The sequence below is a fragment of the Lemur catta genome, chromosome 1 (assembly GCF_020740605.2).
Source record: "Lemur catta isolate mLemCat1 chromosome 1, mLemCat1.pri, whole genome shotgun sequence".
Classification (NCBI taxonomy): Eukaryota; Metazoa; Chordata; class Mammalia; order Primates; family Lemuridae; genus Lemur; species Lemur catta.
In genome coordinates, this window is record NC_059128.1 from 170,581,559 (window position 1) to 170,599,569 (window position 18,011).

General features: G+C 39.7%; 1 protein-coding gene across 5 annotated transcripts in view; it reads left to right on the top strand.

Annotated features, from left to right (window-relative positions):
* The first annotated feature begins 1,643 nt into the window (after positions 1-1,643).
* ARMC8 (armadillo repeat containing 8) overlaps positions 1,644-18,011 on the top strand; it is a 104,409-nt gene continuing 88,041 nt past the window's right edge. For 2 of the 5 annotated variants that reach the window (XM_045539147.1, XM_045539148.1), the window contains exon 1: positions 1,681-1,980. In XM_045539147.1, coding sequence (XP_045395103.1) covers positions 1,936-1,980 — 45 coding nt within the window. In that variant the 5' untranslated portion in view covers positions 1,681-1,935. Of the gene's footprint in view, positions 1,981-2,777; positions 2,854-18,011 lie in introns of those variants that run through there. The other 3 variants (XM_045539144.1, XM_045539146.1, XM_045539145.1) reach the window with 3 other exon arrangements.

Consider the following 18,011-nt stretch of genomic DNA (forward strand, 5'->3'; position numbering starts at 1 on the left):
AAAACCACCCTACAATTACAATATAACGTTGCAGAGAATATGTTAGTGGCAAGAACAAAGTGATGCATGAACACATGGGGCGAGGGGTCACCTAACCCATACTTGGGGGAGGAATTTCCTGGAGGATATATTGCTTGAGCTAATGGATGGAGTGTGGATGAAATACAGCTATATTAGACAAACGTCAATTGAAAATTCATTTGAAACCTATGTATACTATGTGCAACAGTTATAGTCTGCTCCTTTGCAGTATACAGTACTTGCTGTGATTTTAGGTGGTACATGGATGGACATTTAGACTTTTTGTAGTTATGTACATTAATGTGTACTATAATAAAAATAAGGAGCACAACAAAGTTGATTTCACAGAATATTATGGTTTAAGATGAGGCTAAAATTTTGATTTATTTATCTATTTATTTATTTAGAGACAGGCTCTCACTCTGTCACCCAGGCTGGAGTGCAGTGACATGATCATAGATCACTGTAGCCTCAAACTCATGGGCTCAAGCAATCCTGCCTCAGCCTCCTGAGTAGCTGGGACTACAGGTGTGCACCACCGTGCCCAGCTAATTTTTAAAATTTTTGTAGAAATGGGGTCTCACTATGTTGCCCAGGCTGGTCTTGAACTCCTGGCCTTAAGTGATCCTCCTGCCTTGGCCTCCCAAAATATTGTGCGAGGCCAGAATTTTTAAATGAGTTGAAATTGGCTTTAAAGAAAAATATTGAATCAATAATAACACCTGGGGATAGATTGGCAAAAATCGTGTAGGCAGTATGTACATACTGAAGTTTGGGAAATAGTGTTATGGCAGAAGTAATGTCTAAAATAAAATTCCTGCCTTCCAGGAACTCAGTGTTTGTTAAGGAACACAGATCCATAAGCAAGGGTGATAAACGCTACAATAAGTTTGGAAACCAAGTACTGGGGAAGACAGGAAACCATTGAGGAGCAAAATGAAGGAGAGGCTATCAGCTACAAGACCAGTTGGAAGGCTATTGCTGTAGTCCAGGGGAAAGGTTATAGCAGCCTGAATTAGGGAGTGGCTATAGAAATGGAAGACAAGTAATAGAACAGGCTCATTGCAACCACACTGTGAAAACCTTAGTGGTTTTGAGCAGTACGAAGGTGAAACCTGTCAACCAAGTCAAAGGAAGGCTCGTTCTGAGCGCTTTAGGTTTATTGACTCCTCTGTCCTCCTTAACCCTTATTTTACAGATAAACAAACAGATGGAGGCCAATTTGCCCGAGGTAATGTAGCTGATAAAGTGAAGTAGCAAGGATGAAACCCCGGCATTCAGGCTCTAGAGTACCTATTCTTAACACAACACCAGAATAAATGGGTCGAGCACACAACACTAAAGCAGGTCACACTTCTGCGTTGGATCGTGAAACAATTATTCTTATTGGTGGCAGAAGATCTGGTTCTGAGATCACAGTTTCTCCACCTATGAAATGAGGATGATGCAGTTTAGTGCAAAGACAGAGTGAGGTAATGAATGTGAAAGTGAACCTCAAACTATATACGTGACTCCACGTACTCGTTTTTCGGAATGCGAATACGCGAACCCATAAACTGAAATTTATCGCTCAGTGGAGCTCATAGCGCCAGCGCGAGACTCCGCCTCTGAGGCCCCACCTGCGGCAGATCCTTCTTTGCGCATGCGGAAACCGCCGCCCGCGCCCACCTCTAACCCAGGCTGAGAGTAGCTGCCGTTTCTGAGGGGACGATTCGTAAGACGGCCTCTGGCGCGGTGGCTCTTTGCTTTCCTTTCTGTGGGCCTGTCCTGTACTTGAGTGGCGTCCAGAGAGTGGGCCGTTCTCGTCTACCTGGCTGACTCGCTGCCGAGGTGCCTGCGTTGGCCCGATAGTTGGCTGTCGAAAGTGCCGGCCCCCGCGCCGGCGCCGGCAGCAGCCGGGTGGGAAGGCTCAAGATGGCGTGCCTGTTGGAGACCCCAATCCGCATGAGCGTCCTCTCGGTGAGTGACCCGCCGCGGCCGTCAGTCCGCCCGCCGGGGAGCCGCAGCCCGGTCCGCGACATTCCCTCAAGCGCGGTGTGCTTCCTGGGCACCAGCCCCGGTGGTGGCCTCCGGCTCAGCCTGGGGCCAGGGAGTGAGGGCGGGTGGACGGGTGGGATAGACGGGACCCCAGCCGAGCCAGAGACGTCTCCAACTCCGGGAGCTCCCACGGGTGCGGGTTCCCAGGATGGCGTCCGGCAGGCGGGGTGGCTGGGCGTACCGGCTGCCAGCCCGGCAGCGCGGCTTGGGCTTTGCCAAGCGTTTCACTGGGCTTTGGTCTTAGCGGTGCCTCCTCTCCGGGCCGAGCGCGCCGCCGGCCTGGGAACGAGCGCTCACTCCGCTCTCCGGGGCTTTGGCAAGAAGAGGTGCAGGCGTTTGGGCCCCCACTTCCTCAGCCGCCAGGTCTGTGTGGCTTCTATCGCGTCTCAGCACCCGGGCACCGGCGGGAGCTTCTTGGCAATGGAGATTTTATATCAGCCGCAACTCTTCCTAGTGTGTGCGATTATTTAAGTCCCTTTTCTTCGCTCTGCTCAGGAGGTCGCGGCTCTGAATCCAAAGGAACTATATAGTCCCTGTGCCTGATATTTTTTCTTTAAGGGGAGTCAAACACTGAAGGGAAGGGGAAAAGTGAGTTTTCTCTGTTGTTGAAAGAAGGGAACGTATTGATGTGCCAGGAAGTAATACCGGTTTTTTTTTAACTTATATATATATAAAAAAAAAGACGATTTTTACCTTTTACTGTGTTGCTCTTGAACCAGGACCGGGAATGAAAGTTACGGGGAGATAACTTCGAAGGATTTTGCAGCACATTCGAGCTGTCCGACTCTGAGAATGGTCAGTTTACCAATGGTTTATTTGCTGTTGTTGGTAACAAGCAGGCAAAGACTGACCATCTTTTTGACTTCTGGAAGCCAGTTCGATACTGAGAGAGTAATTGGAGTATAGATGATTTGTTGGGTTCTCTAGTCTTGTAACTCCAACCGTTTCTCTTCTCTTACCTGACTTCTCATACAAACACATTCACCTATCTGAAAGCACCTAGGACATTTGCTTATGATTCACCATTAGAACTATGTGGCAGATTGCACCCTTGAAAAGCCTTAAGTTAATACTACAATAATAATTCAATTTTGGGAAGCTGTCCGTAAGCTTGTGCCCTGATCCATGTTAGCAGTTCTTTTTCCTTTTAGACTGCAACTGGGGAAATACTGTTCACCTAAGTATTGAATCAGATTAGCCCATTACTGCACCTCTGACTGTAATATATAATATACCCAGGAAGGTTTTTGGGAGTGCAAGCCAATGACTTTTCCCTCATTATGTTTTTTTTTAAAAAGTATATGTCTCAGTTGTTCTCAGTTCCTCTTTAATTATCTCGTTTAGATTTCAGTTATTCAGTTTACCTGAAATTTCTTACTTTTTGTACACTGTCCACTTGTATAGTGCATGCGATTGAAAAATTTCATTTATTTCACTTCCTCAGTAAATAATATATTCTGCTTGTTTTATTCAAAAACTTCTTGAAGAGTATTTCCTTCTTCTGGTTAGGATTTGCCTTAGCCGTAGTCTCATTGGGGGCTTACTTTTTAAAGGTTTTCACAGTCCCAAGGTCTGGTCTGTTAAATCTTTAGTCCTAGAGCCTTGGGAAATCAGAGCTTCGGATAAGTGATTTAAGTAAGCTGTTTAAACTCGCCGATTTTACTAATTTAAAGTGAAGCCTGTAACTTTCAAAGTACTACCCAGGGCACCACTTTTCATAGGGAATATTAATCAGAAATTATCTTGAGTGGTTGATTCCTTTAGTAAGTTACTTACTGTGGACCAATTACGTACGAAAGCCTGTATTTTATGCTTTAGGACAGCAGTCTCCAACCTTTTTGGCACCAGGGACCAGTTTCATGGAAGACAATTTTTCCACGGACTGGGGATGGGAGGGTGCGGTGAGGAGCTCAGGTGGTGATGCGCTGCCCATTTCCTAACAGGCCATGGATTAGTAACGAATCTGGGAGTTGGGGACCACAGCTTTAGGGAATGCAAGGATGAAATCAGAAATGCCTTCAAGACACTCATAGTCTGGATGACATATAGCTTGATAAACATAATTTGAGCAAGGAGGAATTCAAATTGTTTTAAAGGATTTCCATCTAAGGCCCTTTATACCTTCTCCCTGAGAGATCTCATTCACTCTCCTAACTTTAACTGATCAATTCACACATCTGCATTGCCAGCCCTGTCTTTTCTTTCTGCATCACGTCTCATATCTTAAGTTGTACGGATGTCACCTATCACTTCCAACAGAGCACATTCCTTCTCCTAAGAGGACTTAATCATGACATGCAGTTTCTGTTAATAGTATTTATCTTTCACTGCTCACTCACTGTTAAACCTCTTGAATCATCTTCGACTGTTACTCCTTTCATGCCCCTCTACATCTAATCAGTTAAGACCTGTTGCTTCTTTATTCTTAGTGTTTCTCACATCTTTCTGTTCCCATTTCCACTCTCATTCAGGACCTTATAGTTTTGTGCCTGCACCACCACAATGTACTTAAGTATTTTTACTGCCTCTAGTGTCTTATCCTCTTATTTCAAATCCATTTCTACATTAATTTTCCTAAAGAACACTTGGGACGGCTGCTCTCCTGTTTCAGTTCTTTAGTGGGCTCCTATTGCCAAAGGCGCAGGTTCCTATTCAGCTTTGGCTTTAGGATTGTTTATCTTCTACGTGAACCCTCTATTCCATATAAATTGGCTTTCTCAGGTTGAAGTGGTATTGGGTTCTTTCAGACTCTGTACATATGAATTATAGCTTTGTATGTATATATTCCATACATATTTTTTGAGCTTCTGTCATTTGCCAGGCATGGAATTATGTTTGGGAATACAGTGGTAAGCTATACAGACTTATGTTTATCCTTTTGGAGGTTTTAGCCTAATGGGGAAAATAGACATCAGATAATCACACAGTTGTTTGTGCATGATGATTAGTATTATGAATGAAATATATAGGGTGCTGTTCAAACACATAATAGAGAAAACTGATCTAATATAGAGGGCAATGAGAAGAGCTAGGGAGTGTTTCCTTGAAGAAATGACACTGAGCTGAGAGTTCAAGGATGAGTAAGAACTAACTAGAAAAAGTGACAGTAGAAGAGCATTCCAGGCAAAGGGAACTGCTTTTGCAGAGGCCTTGAGGCCTTTAGTAATTATTCCATCTTATCTTCTTAGAGAGTAAATTAATTCAGAGGTAAGTGCTTGACCGTTTTTTTTAAATTATTATTATATTTTAGAGACAGGATCTTGCTGCATTGCCCAGCGTGGTCTCAAACTCCTGGCCTAAAGTGCTCCTCCCATCTCAGCCTCCCATGTAGCTGGGATTTCAGGCATGAGCACCATGCCAGCTCCTTTTTTTTATTCCACTATTACCTATAACACTGTATCTTGTAAGTACTAAATGCTCAATAAATGTTTGATTGAGCTATCTATTTTAGGGAGTTGGAAAAACTCTCTGGCTCTCTCTCTTTCTAGACTGAACCATGACCACTCCTCTTTGGTTTGCATTTAGCATTACAACTTCACCCTTTTCAACAAATTTATAAATTTCTCCCATGTTTTTCACACTTCTGGATTATTTTACATTGATTGCATTTTAAAACATTTTTTATGTTTAAATAATTATAGATTCACAGGAAGTTGCAAAGGTAATACAGAGCAGTCCTTGTGTACACTTCACCCAGTTTCCTCTATTGGTTACATCTTATGTAGTTATAGTATAGTAGCAAAACCAGGAAATTGATATTGGTATAACTGTGTATGTATTTCTGTATCATTTTATCACATGTGTATATTTGTGTAACCACCACCACTGTCAAGATATATGATTATTCCATTACTACAAAAATCTCCCTCAAGCTACCTCTTTATAGTCATATGGTCGCATCTACCTCCCCAACTCCTGTTCCCACTATACCTAACCCCTGCAATTGTCTCTATAATTTCGTCACTTTCTGTAATGTTACATATATGGAATCATATAGTGACTTTGAGATTGGTTTTGTCGTTCAGCATAATGCTCTTGAGATCCATCCAAGTTGTTACGTGTATCAATAGTTTATTCCTTTTTATTGCTAAGTAATGTTTCATGGTATGGATGTACCACAGCTTAACCATTCATCTATTGGGCATTTTTGTTTCCTGTTTTTAGCTGTTATAACCCACCATGAAGAATCATGTATAGGTTTGTGTGGATGTAACTTTTCACATCTCTGAGCTAAATACCCAAGATGCAGTTGCTGGATCATGTGGTAAATGTATGTTTAGTTTTAAAAGAAACTGACAAACTTTTCTAGAGTGGCTGTACCATTTTACATTCCTACCAGTAATGTATGAGAGGTCCGATTTCTCTGTATCCTCAGTAGCATTTGATACTATTTTTTTACTTTTAGCTGTTCCAATAGGTGTGAGTGATATCTTATTATGGTCTTAATTTGCATTTCCCTAATGATTAGTAATGTTGAAAATCTTTTCATTGTTTATTTGCCATCCATATATCCTCCTTGGTGAAATATTCCTTCATGTTCTTTTGTCCACTTCTAATTGGACTGTTTGCTTTTTGACTATTGGAGTTTGAAAGCCCTTTATATGTTTTAGATATGAGTCCTTTGTCAGGTGTTTGCAAATATTTTCTCCCAATCTGTAACTTGTCTTTTCGTCCTCTTAACCATGGGTTAAAAAGTGAACCTTGATCTCCACCTTATCCAAAAAGTAACTCAAGATGGAGCATAGATTTTTATCCCAAAACATAAAGTAAAACTTTTAGAATAAAACAGGAGAAAATTTGTGGAACCTTGATTTTTGTTGGAGAATTCTTAGACATAACACTGAAAGCATGACCTATTAAAAAATTGATAAATTGGACTTTATCAAAATGAAAATTTATGCTTCATGAAAGACCCCATTAAGAGGATGATTGCATTTTACTTTGGTCACTTTGTAATGGTTTGAGAGAGGCAAGGTAATAAAATGCATTTGAATCACTTTGTAGGCTGTTATAGACAGCTGAGATACTTGTTGATTTCAGTTGCCTCCTTTACAATCTTTTCCCAGTGTCATGCTTTTTTTTTTTTTTTTTTTTTTTGACAGCAATTGTTAGAATTGTATAGGGTATTCCAAGTTTGGATGTTCCTTGGTTTTGTTCTGTTCTTGACAGATATAAGCATTTTGTTGGCCTTGCCTATAGCTGTTTATTGATTTGCTCTCTTACATGAACAACTGACAGTAATTAGAAAAAAAATTTCTGTGAAGTTAAACTATCCTATAAACATAAATTTGGCTTCCCCTGGTTTTTAGTAATAAATGCAAAATAAAATTTGTACAGCACATTTTAAAGTTTTCCATTGGTTTAAAAAGCACCAATAAGCACAGGGTATGTCAGTAGGTTATCCTAAAAGAATCTATCCACATGAACTTTCTCATCTTTGGTGGCAGTGTGTGAAAAATGGGAGGTGCTAATTGTATGTTTCTGGACATCTCACTGTGTCTTTAAGGAGAGATTGCTATCTGAATTCAGACGGCAAGTGCTCAGGATGTCTTTTATACTCTGTCAAGAATCAGAAACCTAGCCTTCCTGTCACCTTCAATTCTCATTAAAGTTTAAAATACTTAGTGCCATGGGCCAGGAATGTCAGTGATTCTGACTTGCATGTTTTCAATTTCTGATTTGGCAATTGTTTTGCAGTACCATCTGTCATGTTGACTTCTGGGTAAAGATACGGTACTGTTTGACAAAAAAAATTCCTGTTGCCTTCTCGGAATTGGAGAACAGCTGCCTTCACTGAACGGTTATGCTGTGATCCCTGGGATTGTTTAGATAAAAATTAAAGATATTCCAAATAAGAGCAGTTTTGCAGAAACAGTCCTCCCCACTTGTCATTTTGATGAAGGAAAATCATTTTGACACATTCCATAATGTCAGAAGAATAAAGAGTTAACATTCTCTATCATATTTATAATACAGGTATTGGCCGAGGGGGAATGAGACCATGTTATGCTTTATATTAGAAATAAAAAGTTGTGGTCTAGTGGGAAGAATTTCCAGCCCATGAGATCTATTAATATTTGGAGGACTTTACCACCTGGAAAATGATTATAGAACACATGCTTCTTTTGCCTTGGGTGTTTTTAAGAATTTGTTAGCCTTTCAGAAAGTTCTGAATGGTGATTGATGGGATGAGGGAGCTAAGGAAAGAGTCATGATCATCGTGATCAAGCATGATTCCCAGGGTTTATACCTTTTTGTCCAGGTGTTATCATCTACTGAGATGGTGACAGTTAGGACAGGCATATGTTAGGGGAATAAGGGACAAATGAGTTTCATTTTGGACATGCTGAGTTTGAGGTGTTTTCCAGACACCCACTTAGAAATGTCCAATAGGCAGATGGATATAAAAGTTGAGTGCTTAAATTTGGCATAGTAATCATTATTTGGGAGTCATCAGCATATTGATCAGTGATTCTTAATCTTTTAAGGATAAGAATCTCAACACCCTCTTTCCCAGAAAAACATGCATATGCCTAAAGAGTCACATAATTTCAAGGGGTTGGTGGATTCCCTGAAACCCACAAGTCAATCTTGAGTTAACTCCTTTAGTTGTTCTAATGTCAGTCAAAAAACATACAGCAAAATTTAAAAGTCATTTTAAATAATTTTGGAATGGTAAAGATTATAACAATAAGGTTTTAAAACTCCGGTACGATATTATGTGTGGGACTTGGTTCTGAAGAGCTGTGATTTTTTTTTTGCCCAGAGTGTGCCAGTGATCTCCCACAAGATGTACTGTGTCCACAGAAAGGACTTTGCATAGCAGTTGATGTAGCAGGCCTGGGATGCAGGGCAGGGGTGCAGGGCTGGGTTAGCTGGAGATCCAGTCTAGATCAATGTAAGGCAGTTGTGGGTCTGGGCACAGGAAAAGTAGAAAGAGTTAACATTCTCTAGCATATTTATAATATAGGTATTGGCCATGATATTGCTATGATTGTCACAGGCCACAATGTGGATGGCAGGTCAGACTGATCCTGAGTGGTACTATAACAGGAAAAGCTAATGCACCAACTGCTGAAAGTGATGGCCTGAGTCTGAGTCAAGCACCATGGATAGCTCCAAGGCAAGGGTTTTACTGTCTGTAAGAATCTGAAGCCAGTAAGGCCCCTTTATTTTTTTTAATCTGGAAGACAGCTGGCCTGTCTGGATAATACTATTTCTGAGGTGTACCATGAAAGATAGCACCCAGGATCTCTAAGTCATTACATGATTGCAACCTTGAGTAATAATTTAAACTACTCTAATGGTCCAGGACAACAGCGCACTCACGTCTGTGTAGCCTCACTTTGTTGTTTTGTCAAGATTGAGAAGTAGGCATTTGAATGCATTCTAGTGGATTTCCTGAGCCATTTATCATCTTGGAAGGCATCTAAATGAACCTCAACCAATCCAGAGAATATCTCAGTCTTTGTAAAACTCTTCACAACCCTTACCACTTTGTACGTGCTCCCCAATGATGGTTTTTGCTCCCTTGGACTTCCAGATTATGATATTTTGCACCCTGAGATCTTAGATCATTTATCTAGAGGGATCTCTTCCTGGCCCTCAGTTAAGGCATTCTCACCTACATTGAAGAGGTTTTTTTTTTTGTTTGTTTGTTTTTTGTTTTGTTTCTTGAGACAGGGTCTCGCTCTGTTGCCTGGGCTAGACTGCAGTAGTGTCATAGTAACTCAGTGCAATCTCAGACTCCTCGGCTCAAATGACGCTCGTGCCTGACCCTCCCTCGTACCTGGGACTACAGGTATGCACCACTATGCCAGGCTGATTTTTCTATTTTTGTAGGGACAGGGTCTCACTATGTTGCTCAAGCTGTTTTCCAACTCCTGGCCTCAAGCAATCTTCCCACCTCAGCCTCACAAAGTGCTAGGATTACAGGCATGAGTCACTGGCCAAAGAGTAAATGAATAGAATTAAATAGTGAGAAAGAAATGGTAAAGATCATCTAGACTCAGACAGGTTTTTGTGACTTGTACCATACTTAAAAAGAGTAAACATCATAGTACTTGACTAGAAGCATCAATACTAAATTGCTTTCAGTTCTTACAACCACCAAAGCATATTTATACCAATTGTTAATGGTTTACAGGGGCAATAAGAATATATTATTACATTAAAAACTCACTACAGAGCTGGGTGCAGTGGTGCATGCCTATAGTCCCAGCTACTCCAGAGGCTGAGGTGGGAGGATTGCTTTTGGGTTTGAGGCCAGCTGGGCAGCATAGTGAGACCCCATCTAAAAAAACAAAACAAAACAAACAAAAAAAACCGTACTCCAGAAAAAGTAAAGGCTACCCTTCATATTCCGTTTAATCTATCTGTGCTCTGGCTTTTCTGTTATGAAAACAAATAAACAAACAAAAAGAAACCCTTTGAGTGTAAAATTATGAAATCTTGCCTGGAAGAAACTTCCAGACAATCTTTAATTCATTCTTATTTTTTTATTAGGGAAAACTGGGCACTGGAGAGGCTGACTTGGCTGCTGTCTTATAAAGTATCAGAGTTAGCTCTCCAAACTCCCACTTTTTAAAAACAAAATTGTGTGCACAGACCTGTATTTTAGAATTTTCTTTTCAATTTTATAAGCACTGCTTAGTTTACTATTTATATTTAATAAATTCTCTTGACATGTAAAAATCTGGTTTTCAGTCTTTATTTACTGAGAGGTCAGGCTTGCCTTTTATACTACACAAGTAGATTAAATTTTAAAATTTTAAAATCATTAAAATTTTAATGATTGTGTTTGTGAAATTAAAGCAGATTAAATTCTAGAAATCTCAACTGCCATACGTATATTACATTCTACACTGATGGAGACCAGCTGAACTGTGAAGTAGCATTTTAGAAATTTTCCAAAGTTACTAGAGGCTACAATAAAGCAGAGTTTTAATCTGGGAGGGAGGTTGCAATGACTCTTTAGAAATACCAAAGAATGAATCCCATGAAAAAAACTTTAAGGATAAAAATAGTTGCAAAAATAATACATGAGAAATCTAAAAGTTGGATGTTTGAATGTTTAAGTCTGATCAAGTACTAATGGGGCCAGAGTTTACTAGAATACAAAGAGGAAAACAAAATTAAAGCAAACAAAAACAAAACAACAAATTCATATCCAAATCTTGGATTTCAAATTGTACTTGGGTGTTTTCTTCTAATTTTTTCTCCTTTCAGAGGCAAGTAAGAATTTTGGAATACATAGGAAGGGCATGATAGCTTTCTGCAAGTAAAAGATCTTTGTTGATGATAATATCCTTTTTTGTCTTGTTCCAAACGGAGGCAGATTTTTTCCCATCAAAATTAGGAAAGAATTGTCTAGCAATTAGTTTGTCTAATAGTGAAATTAACTCTCTGGCAGAGAAATATTATATAATATACATCACCAGGACTCTTTAGGTAGCAGTGAAATAGTACTTAAGATTTTGTGTCTTTGATGATTTCATGAAAACACAACCAGAACAAAGAGGAAGATGCGCATGTGATTTGAAATTAAGGCACAGTTTAGTAATGTGCTGCTTTCAAAGTATTGGTGTCTGATATTCTGGATTGTGGCAGTTCTAGGGACAAGTACTAATAACATTGAATGTCCCTGGGCTATAAAATGAGCCATTGCGAATTTGTGACTGATCTGAGCAGTGCACTTATTTGGCGTTTTAGTAAATTGTCACAGTGCTAAAAGGTAGTACTTTTTGGACTGATGATTTTAGAGGTAGTAGAAAAGCAAATTTAGGTTTCACATTATTTTGGGGATAGGAAAGAGGTTCTGGGGCTCCTAGTTGACTGAAACATTAAGAGTTGTTTCAGTTAATGGTTTCCAACTCTATCAGACTCACACCCTCTTACAATAGATATTTTGTGGCACTTCCTTGGCTATGCTGAAATGAAATTCATAGATAAGTTAACTGTCCTCACATGTAACTTTTTAAAAGTTGGCATAATGCCCCAGCTGTAATAAAGGAGAAAGACAGGACACTAATTTATATCATTTAAATGCATATTTAGGTTCTACTATACCAAAAGAAGTAATAAATTAGTGATATGTTTGCAAATGTATGTAGTTTGGCTGTGAATGTGACAGCTACACTGCAGACTGATAAAGGCATGTTGTAGTGGTTGTTTAAATGGTATTTTTATGTGACTTTCTATAATTAAAGACTTTTAGTGAAGTTCCTAACAAGACAAAGTACAGCCTTTTCTTCATTCATATGGGAGTTACATTCTTGGAAGATTGATTATACATTAAAATGGTACAAAACATATTTTGTGTTTATGTGTAAAATGGAGTTAGATTCTAGGCTCGGTAATTATGAATGGGTTTTTTGCTTACGATTGGATAGTGGAAAGTTGTGGGATGTGTGCCCGCCCATGGTCCCAGTTCATCTAACAGCTTTAGTCCTTGCCCACTAGGTATCAGTAGCACCTGTTGTCACTGTGACAGCCAAAGTCACTTCCCCAGATTTACACAATGTATTCTAAGGAGTAGTTCTGCCCCTGTTTAGAACTGCTGAGAGCATGGGGCTTTCTGAGTGATGTGTGTATCTTACGTGTACCCTCCCTTTCTCTTCTTCCAGCATAGGACAGTATAGTTACAGTATAAAGACTTGGAAATAAAATGTGCTGATAAATATTTTCCCCATACTGTGTATAACCCTCTAATATACTATATCATTTATTTATTATGTTTATTGTTTTTTATCTTTCTCCCCTTGCCGACCTGTAAACTCTGCAAGGGTGGGCTTTTTGTTTGTTTGTTCATTGCCTAGAATAGTGCCTGCATAGCTGTTTAAATATTTGTTGGCCGGGCGCGGTGGCTCACGCCTGTAATCCTAGCCCTCTGGGAGGCCGAGGCGGGTGGATCGCTCGAGGTCAGGAGTTCAAGACCAGCCTGAGCCGAGACCCCGTCTCTACTAAAAATAGAAATAAATTATCTGGCCAACTAAAATATATATAGAAAAAATTAGCCGGGCATGGTGGCGCATGCTTGTAATCCCAGCTACTCGGGAGGCTGAAGCAGTAGGATCGCTTAAAGCCCAGGAGTTTGAGGTTGCTGTGAGCTAGGCTGATGCCACGGCACTCACTCTAGCCTGGGCAACAAAGTGAGACTCTGTCTCAAAAAAAAAAAAAAATATATATATATATATGTGTATATAAATAAATTCTAATTAGCAATAACTGATTTAAATCTTATACGGCGGGAGCGGGGGGGAGGTCAGGATACCCCATTGGGAATTGTAATGCTATTTTAATTTTTAAAGAGCACATGAATTAAATGAGAAAATAGATATGAAAATGCTTTGTAAACTGTAACATACTAAACCAGTGTATTTCTTGCTAAGTATTTAGCTTGGTCTGAGAGTAAGCTGCTATCAGGTAAGGACAGTTCTCTTTGAATAATTAGGCTTACCCTTAAATATAAATAACTGAAAGGGGCATTAGTATACTTGTTAAGGCAGTTATCATTTTTCTACAAGAATAGAATTCTCCTGAGATCATTATTTGTACGGTGCTTTTATAGTTTACAAGGGGCTTTTCTGTATATTATCTCATTTGAGCCACACTCTGAGCTATGTGATAACATTACCATTTTATAATTGAAGAAACAGTCTCAAAATGTTATTTTTGTCCAAAGTTACATATCTAGTAAGTGGTAAAACTAGGACTCAAACCCAAGTCTTTCAAATGCCAAATCCTTTGTTCTTTCTACTACACAATGCCTGTGTATGTTAGAAATAAACAGCATTGTATTTTAATGAAATATACAGAGGGTAGGGCTTTATTGGAGTAAAATAAGTTTGATATTTCTTATTAGCCTTTAACCTTTCATTCTTCATTGTCTAGTAAACTCACAGTTTCACTCTAAAACTTCAGTTGAACACTTATTTCTCCTTATTTTTGAGTTACATCCTATGCATGACAAGTTTCGGACTTAGCAGTTTGCCATCCAACACCCTTCCTGAAGTAGTTCTTTTCAAAAGGGAGTGGCTTAAATTCACCCTAGTCCTGGGTAGTTTATTCAGAGGAGCAATGAGAGCCTTGTCTAGTTTGCCTTTTCAGGACATCTGACCACTATTCTGAGCTGTCTATAAGTTTTTCCTCATTTCTTTTGTACTACTAAAAATGAACAAAAGGTAGGGTAATTTTACAATTCAATTTGTCCCCAACACTCTTAGTTTATGCATACCATTCTGTGACAATAATTAATAATGCTCTCTTTCACTCTTATTTGGATGATAAATGTACATAAATTTAAAAGCCTATAAATTTTCTATTTCTGTGTAACAAATTGCCCCCAAATTTAACTGCTTAAAACAGCCATTTATTATGTCATAGTTTCTGTAGGTTGGGAATTCAGGTGTGGTTTAGCTGATGCCTCTGGCCCAAGGTCTCTTATGAAATTACAGTCGTCCTGTCAGTGGGAGCTGCATTCTCACCTGAAGGGTCAGTTCAGGGATAATCCAATTCCAAACTCACTCATGTAGTTGTTGGCAGGATTTAGGCCCATGCCATGTGGGCCTCTCCGTAGGGCAACTCACAGCCTGGCAAGTAGCTTCTATCAGAGAGACAGAGAGGAGGGTTTGTGGGTGGTAACTCTGAAACTTCCTTTTTTTTTTTTTTAGGCAAGCACGAGGTAAAATTTACTGAGGGGGAGCAAAATAGGATTATAGAGTAAAAGCAAGATAAAGGTTTACAGAGCAAGATACATATGCCACAGATAACTGTATTCATGCCCTTGTAGCAAAAGAGCTGAAATTTCTGAAATGGCATCTCATCGTCTCTGTTGTATTCCATTTCCTGGAACCAAGTCACTAAGTCCAGTCCTCACTCAAGGGGAGGGGTTTGTACAAGGGCATGAATACCAGGAGGTAGGGATCATTGAGGGCCATCTTAGAGGCTGCCTGACACAGATGATCACCTTAATAAAAGGAAAATTGCTTCCACAGAATACTTCACAATGGAATGTAATTCATTACTTGTTGCTGTTTTTCTTTTCCTCAAAGAAGAAATTTGCTTCAGACTTTTCTTCCCCTCTTCCTCCTTTTTTTTTTTTAAACCATCAGCACCTATGTAGCACACACAGTAGCATCAACTTCTTGGAATTAATTAACTCTGATTCACAAATTTGATGTCTATAAATTTTCTGCTAAAGGGATCCATGTACACTTTCAAACGAAAAATTAACAAGTTTTTATTAATAACATATACATTTATGGTTATTTTATTGCAGTTTGAATATGTAAAATGAGTTCAGAGTTAGGTTTTGAGGGCTCGCAAGCTCATTTGTTTGAAGCCCTATGCCAGAAGACAGAGTTTATAGGTCTGACCCTGGCTAGCTTTGCTCTCCATGAGCACAGATGGTACCTTGAGTTTTAGCTGGCTGCTTGACACATTGACTCTGTAGATTGGGAGGATGGAGTAATCACCACGTATACAAATCCTACCAGCTACTGAAAGTTACAGAAAGTAACTCAAAAGGGCATTGGTGTTTTGAAGTGAGAATGAAGCCACATTTTGAAAGGACAGAACATCGGAAACCCTCCTAACCTGCTTGCCTCCATGGGCAGGAGGGAAAAAGGAACCCCAGTGCTTCTCTGGAATAAACAAAAAGTGTCTAGATTTAAAAAAAAAAATGTCCACAGGCTGTCCCCATCATCTATACTGTTACTATCAAGAATGAGGGCCGGGTGCGGTGGCTCACGCCTGTAATCCTAGCACTCTGGGAGGCCGAGGCAGGTGGATTGTTTGAGCTCAGGAGTTCAAGACCAGCCTGAGCAACAGCGAGACCCCATCTCTACTAAAAATAGAAAGAAATTATATGGACAGCTAAAAATATATATAGAAAAATTAGCCGAGCATGGTGGTGCATGCCTGTAGTCCCAGCTACTCAGGAGGCTGAGGCAGGAGGATCGCTTGAGCCCAGGAGGTTGAGGTTGCTGTGAGCTAGGCTGACCCCACGGCACTCTAGCCTGGTCAATAGAGAGAGACTCTGTCTCAAAAAAAAAAAAAAAGAAAAAAAAAGAAGAATGAGGAAGGGCCCCAAAATTCATTTACCTCCCCCCAATACTCAGAGCCTCACCTCTACTCTTTGCCTTGGGGTCATCAGGATTAAGCTCTTTATCTCTGTTTACATTAACTGTAAGAAGCCCAGGACTCTAGAGTCATTCCTCATGCCCACATAGCTGTCTGTTTACTTTTCTATCTGGATCCCTTGTCTGTCTTCTGTTTCTTTCACTAGACTTCCTTTATCCTCTCCTCCGAGCATTTCCTTCAGCTTTTTGTTAAGAATGAAACTGGGCTTTTTACCTGATGATGCTTTTTCCCCTGCCTTCTCCTGTGGTCTTCTCAGCTAGTGGCTGTTTTTCCTTTCACATCCTTCATATTGTTTGGCCTAACGGTGGGATTAGAGGTCCTCCTTGCTCCTCATTGGTGTTTTCATACCCCTCTCTTTCCCTTTGCTCTAAAAACTCCAGTTTTGAATCTCATCAGATTGTACCTTGTTGTAATCATCTACAGAACCCTTGATCATTCCCTCATTTCCTCCTAGTTTGTGATCACTCTTTCTAGTACTACTCCTGTGATAATTTATGAAAGTTCCATTATTTACATAAACAGTTTTCTAAAAGTCTAGACTTCTGCAATGATCATATCCTCCATCCTGCTTGAGGTACTTGCTTCAGTGGTCATTTCCTAGACCTTGACCTTACCAATGACTAAAATCCCTTTATAATCACAATATCAAGCATCCTGGTCCCTGCCTTATCTCCTCCCAACCCTACTATTACTACTACTCCAGTGCCAATAATCTTTCAGTTCCTGTGTTACCTATAGTCTATTAATTCTACCGCTTTTTAACTAGCCTTCATTATAATCATACCCTTGTATATACCTTCAACTCAGTTGACCCCTTCCTCTACCTTTGTCATCCTTGCCTTGTAAAATTTCAGTTAAATCCAGCTCTCTTCTTCATGCCTGTCTGCTTCCGTGCATTTGAATGTAGCTGGAGAAGAACACAGCCATGATAACTGGTTTCACTTTAAATTTATAATCATGAGCCTCAGGAGGACCCTTAGTGTTCCCTGGCAGTCCTGGTACATTTTCCTGGCCATTCAGTGTCTTATTCCTTCCCCTCTTTCTTCAAACCACTCAACACATTTCTTCCTCCATTTTTACTTTAAAAAAATAGAAGTAATCTGAAGAGAACTTTCATAAGCTCTTACTACCATATCCACCTAGTTAATTTCCTCTGGTTATTGTACTTCCCATCCTCTACTTGATCAGTAAATCCCATTCTTTTCAATTGTTCATGAACATTGTTTCAGAATTTCTTCCCCTCATGCAACATTAATTTTTCTTTTCTATTAAAAAACTTCTATCAATGAATAAGCACTAATAATAATTTCTAATTTATTCCATCTTAAAAAATGGAATCTCTCCTGACTCTGCTTCTCCCTCTAGCTACTACCCTATTTCTTCACTCCCCTGTACAATGAAATTCTCTGAAAGAGTTGTCTGTACTTACTTTCTCTAGTTCCTCTTTGCCCATTCTCTCTTAAATCCTCTCTAAGCAGGCTTTGGTCCCACTATACTACTGTTGTCAAGATCACTGGTGACCTTCCTGTCCCTAAATCCAATGATGAGGTCTTAGTCATTGTTTTATGCTGCAGACCATGGATTTGACATAGTTGATTATTCCCTTTATGAAATATTCTCTGATATGACTTCCTAGATTTCTTTCCACCACACTGGCTGCTTATTTGAGTGCTCCAGAGTCTTCAGGTCTTGCTCTATCCATGGTCACTTCCTTAGTGAACTTATCCTATTTATATGCCAACAACGCCCTGATTTGTATCTCCAGCCCACAACTTTTTCCTAAACTCTAGACTGTCCTATCCACTGCCAGC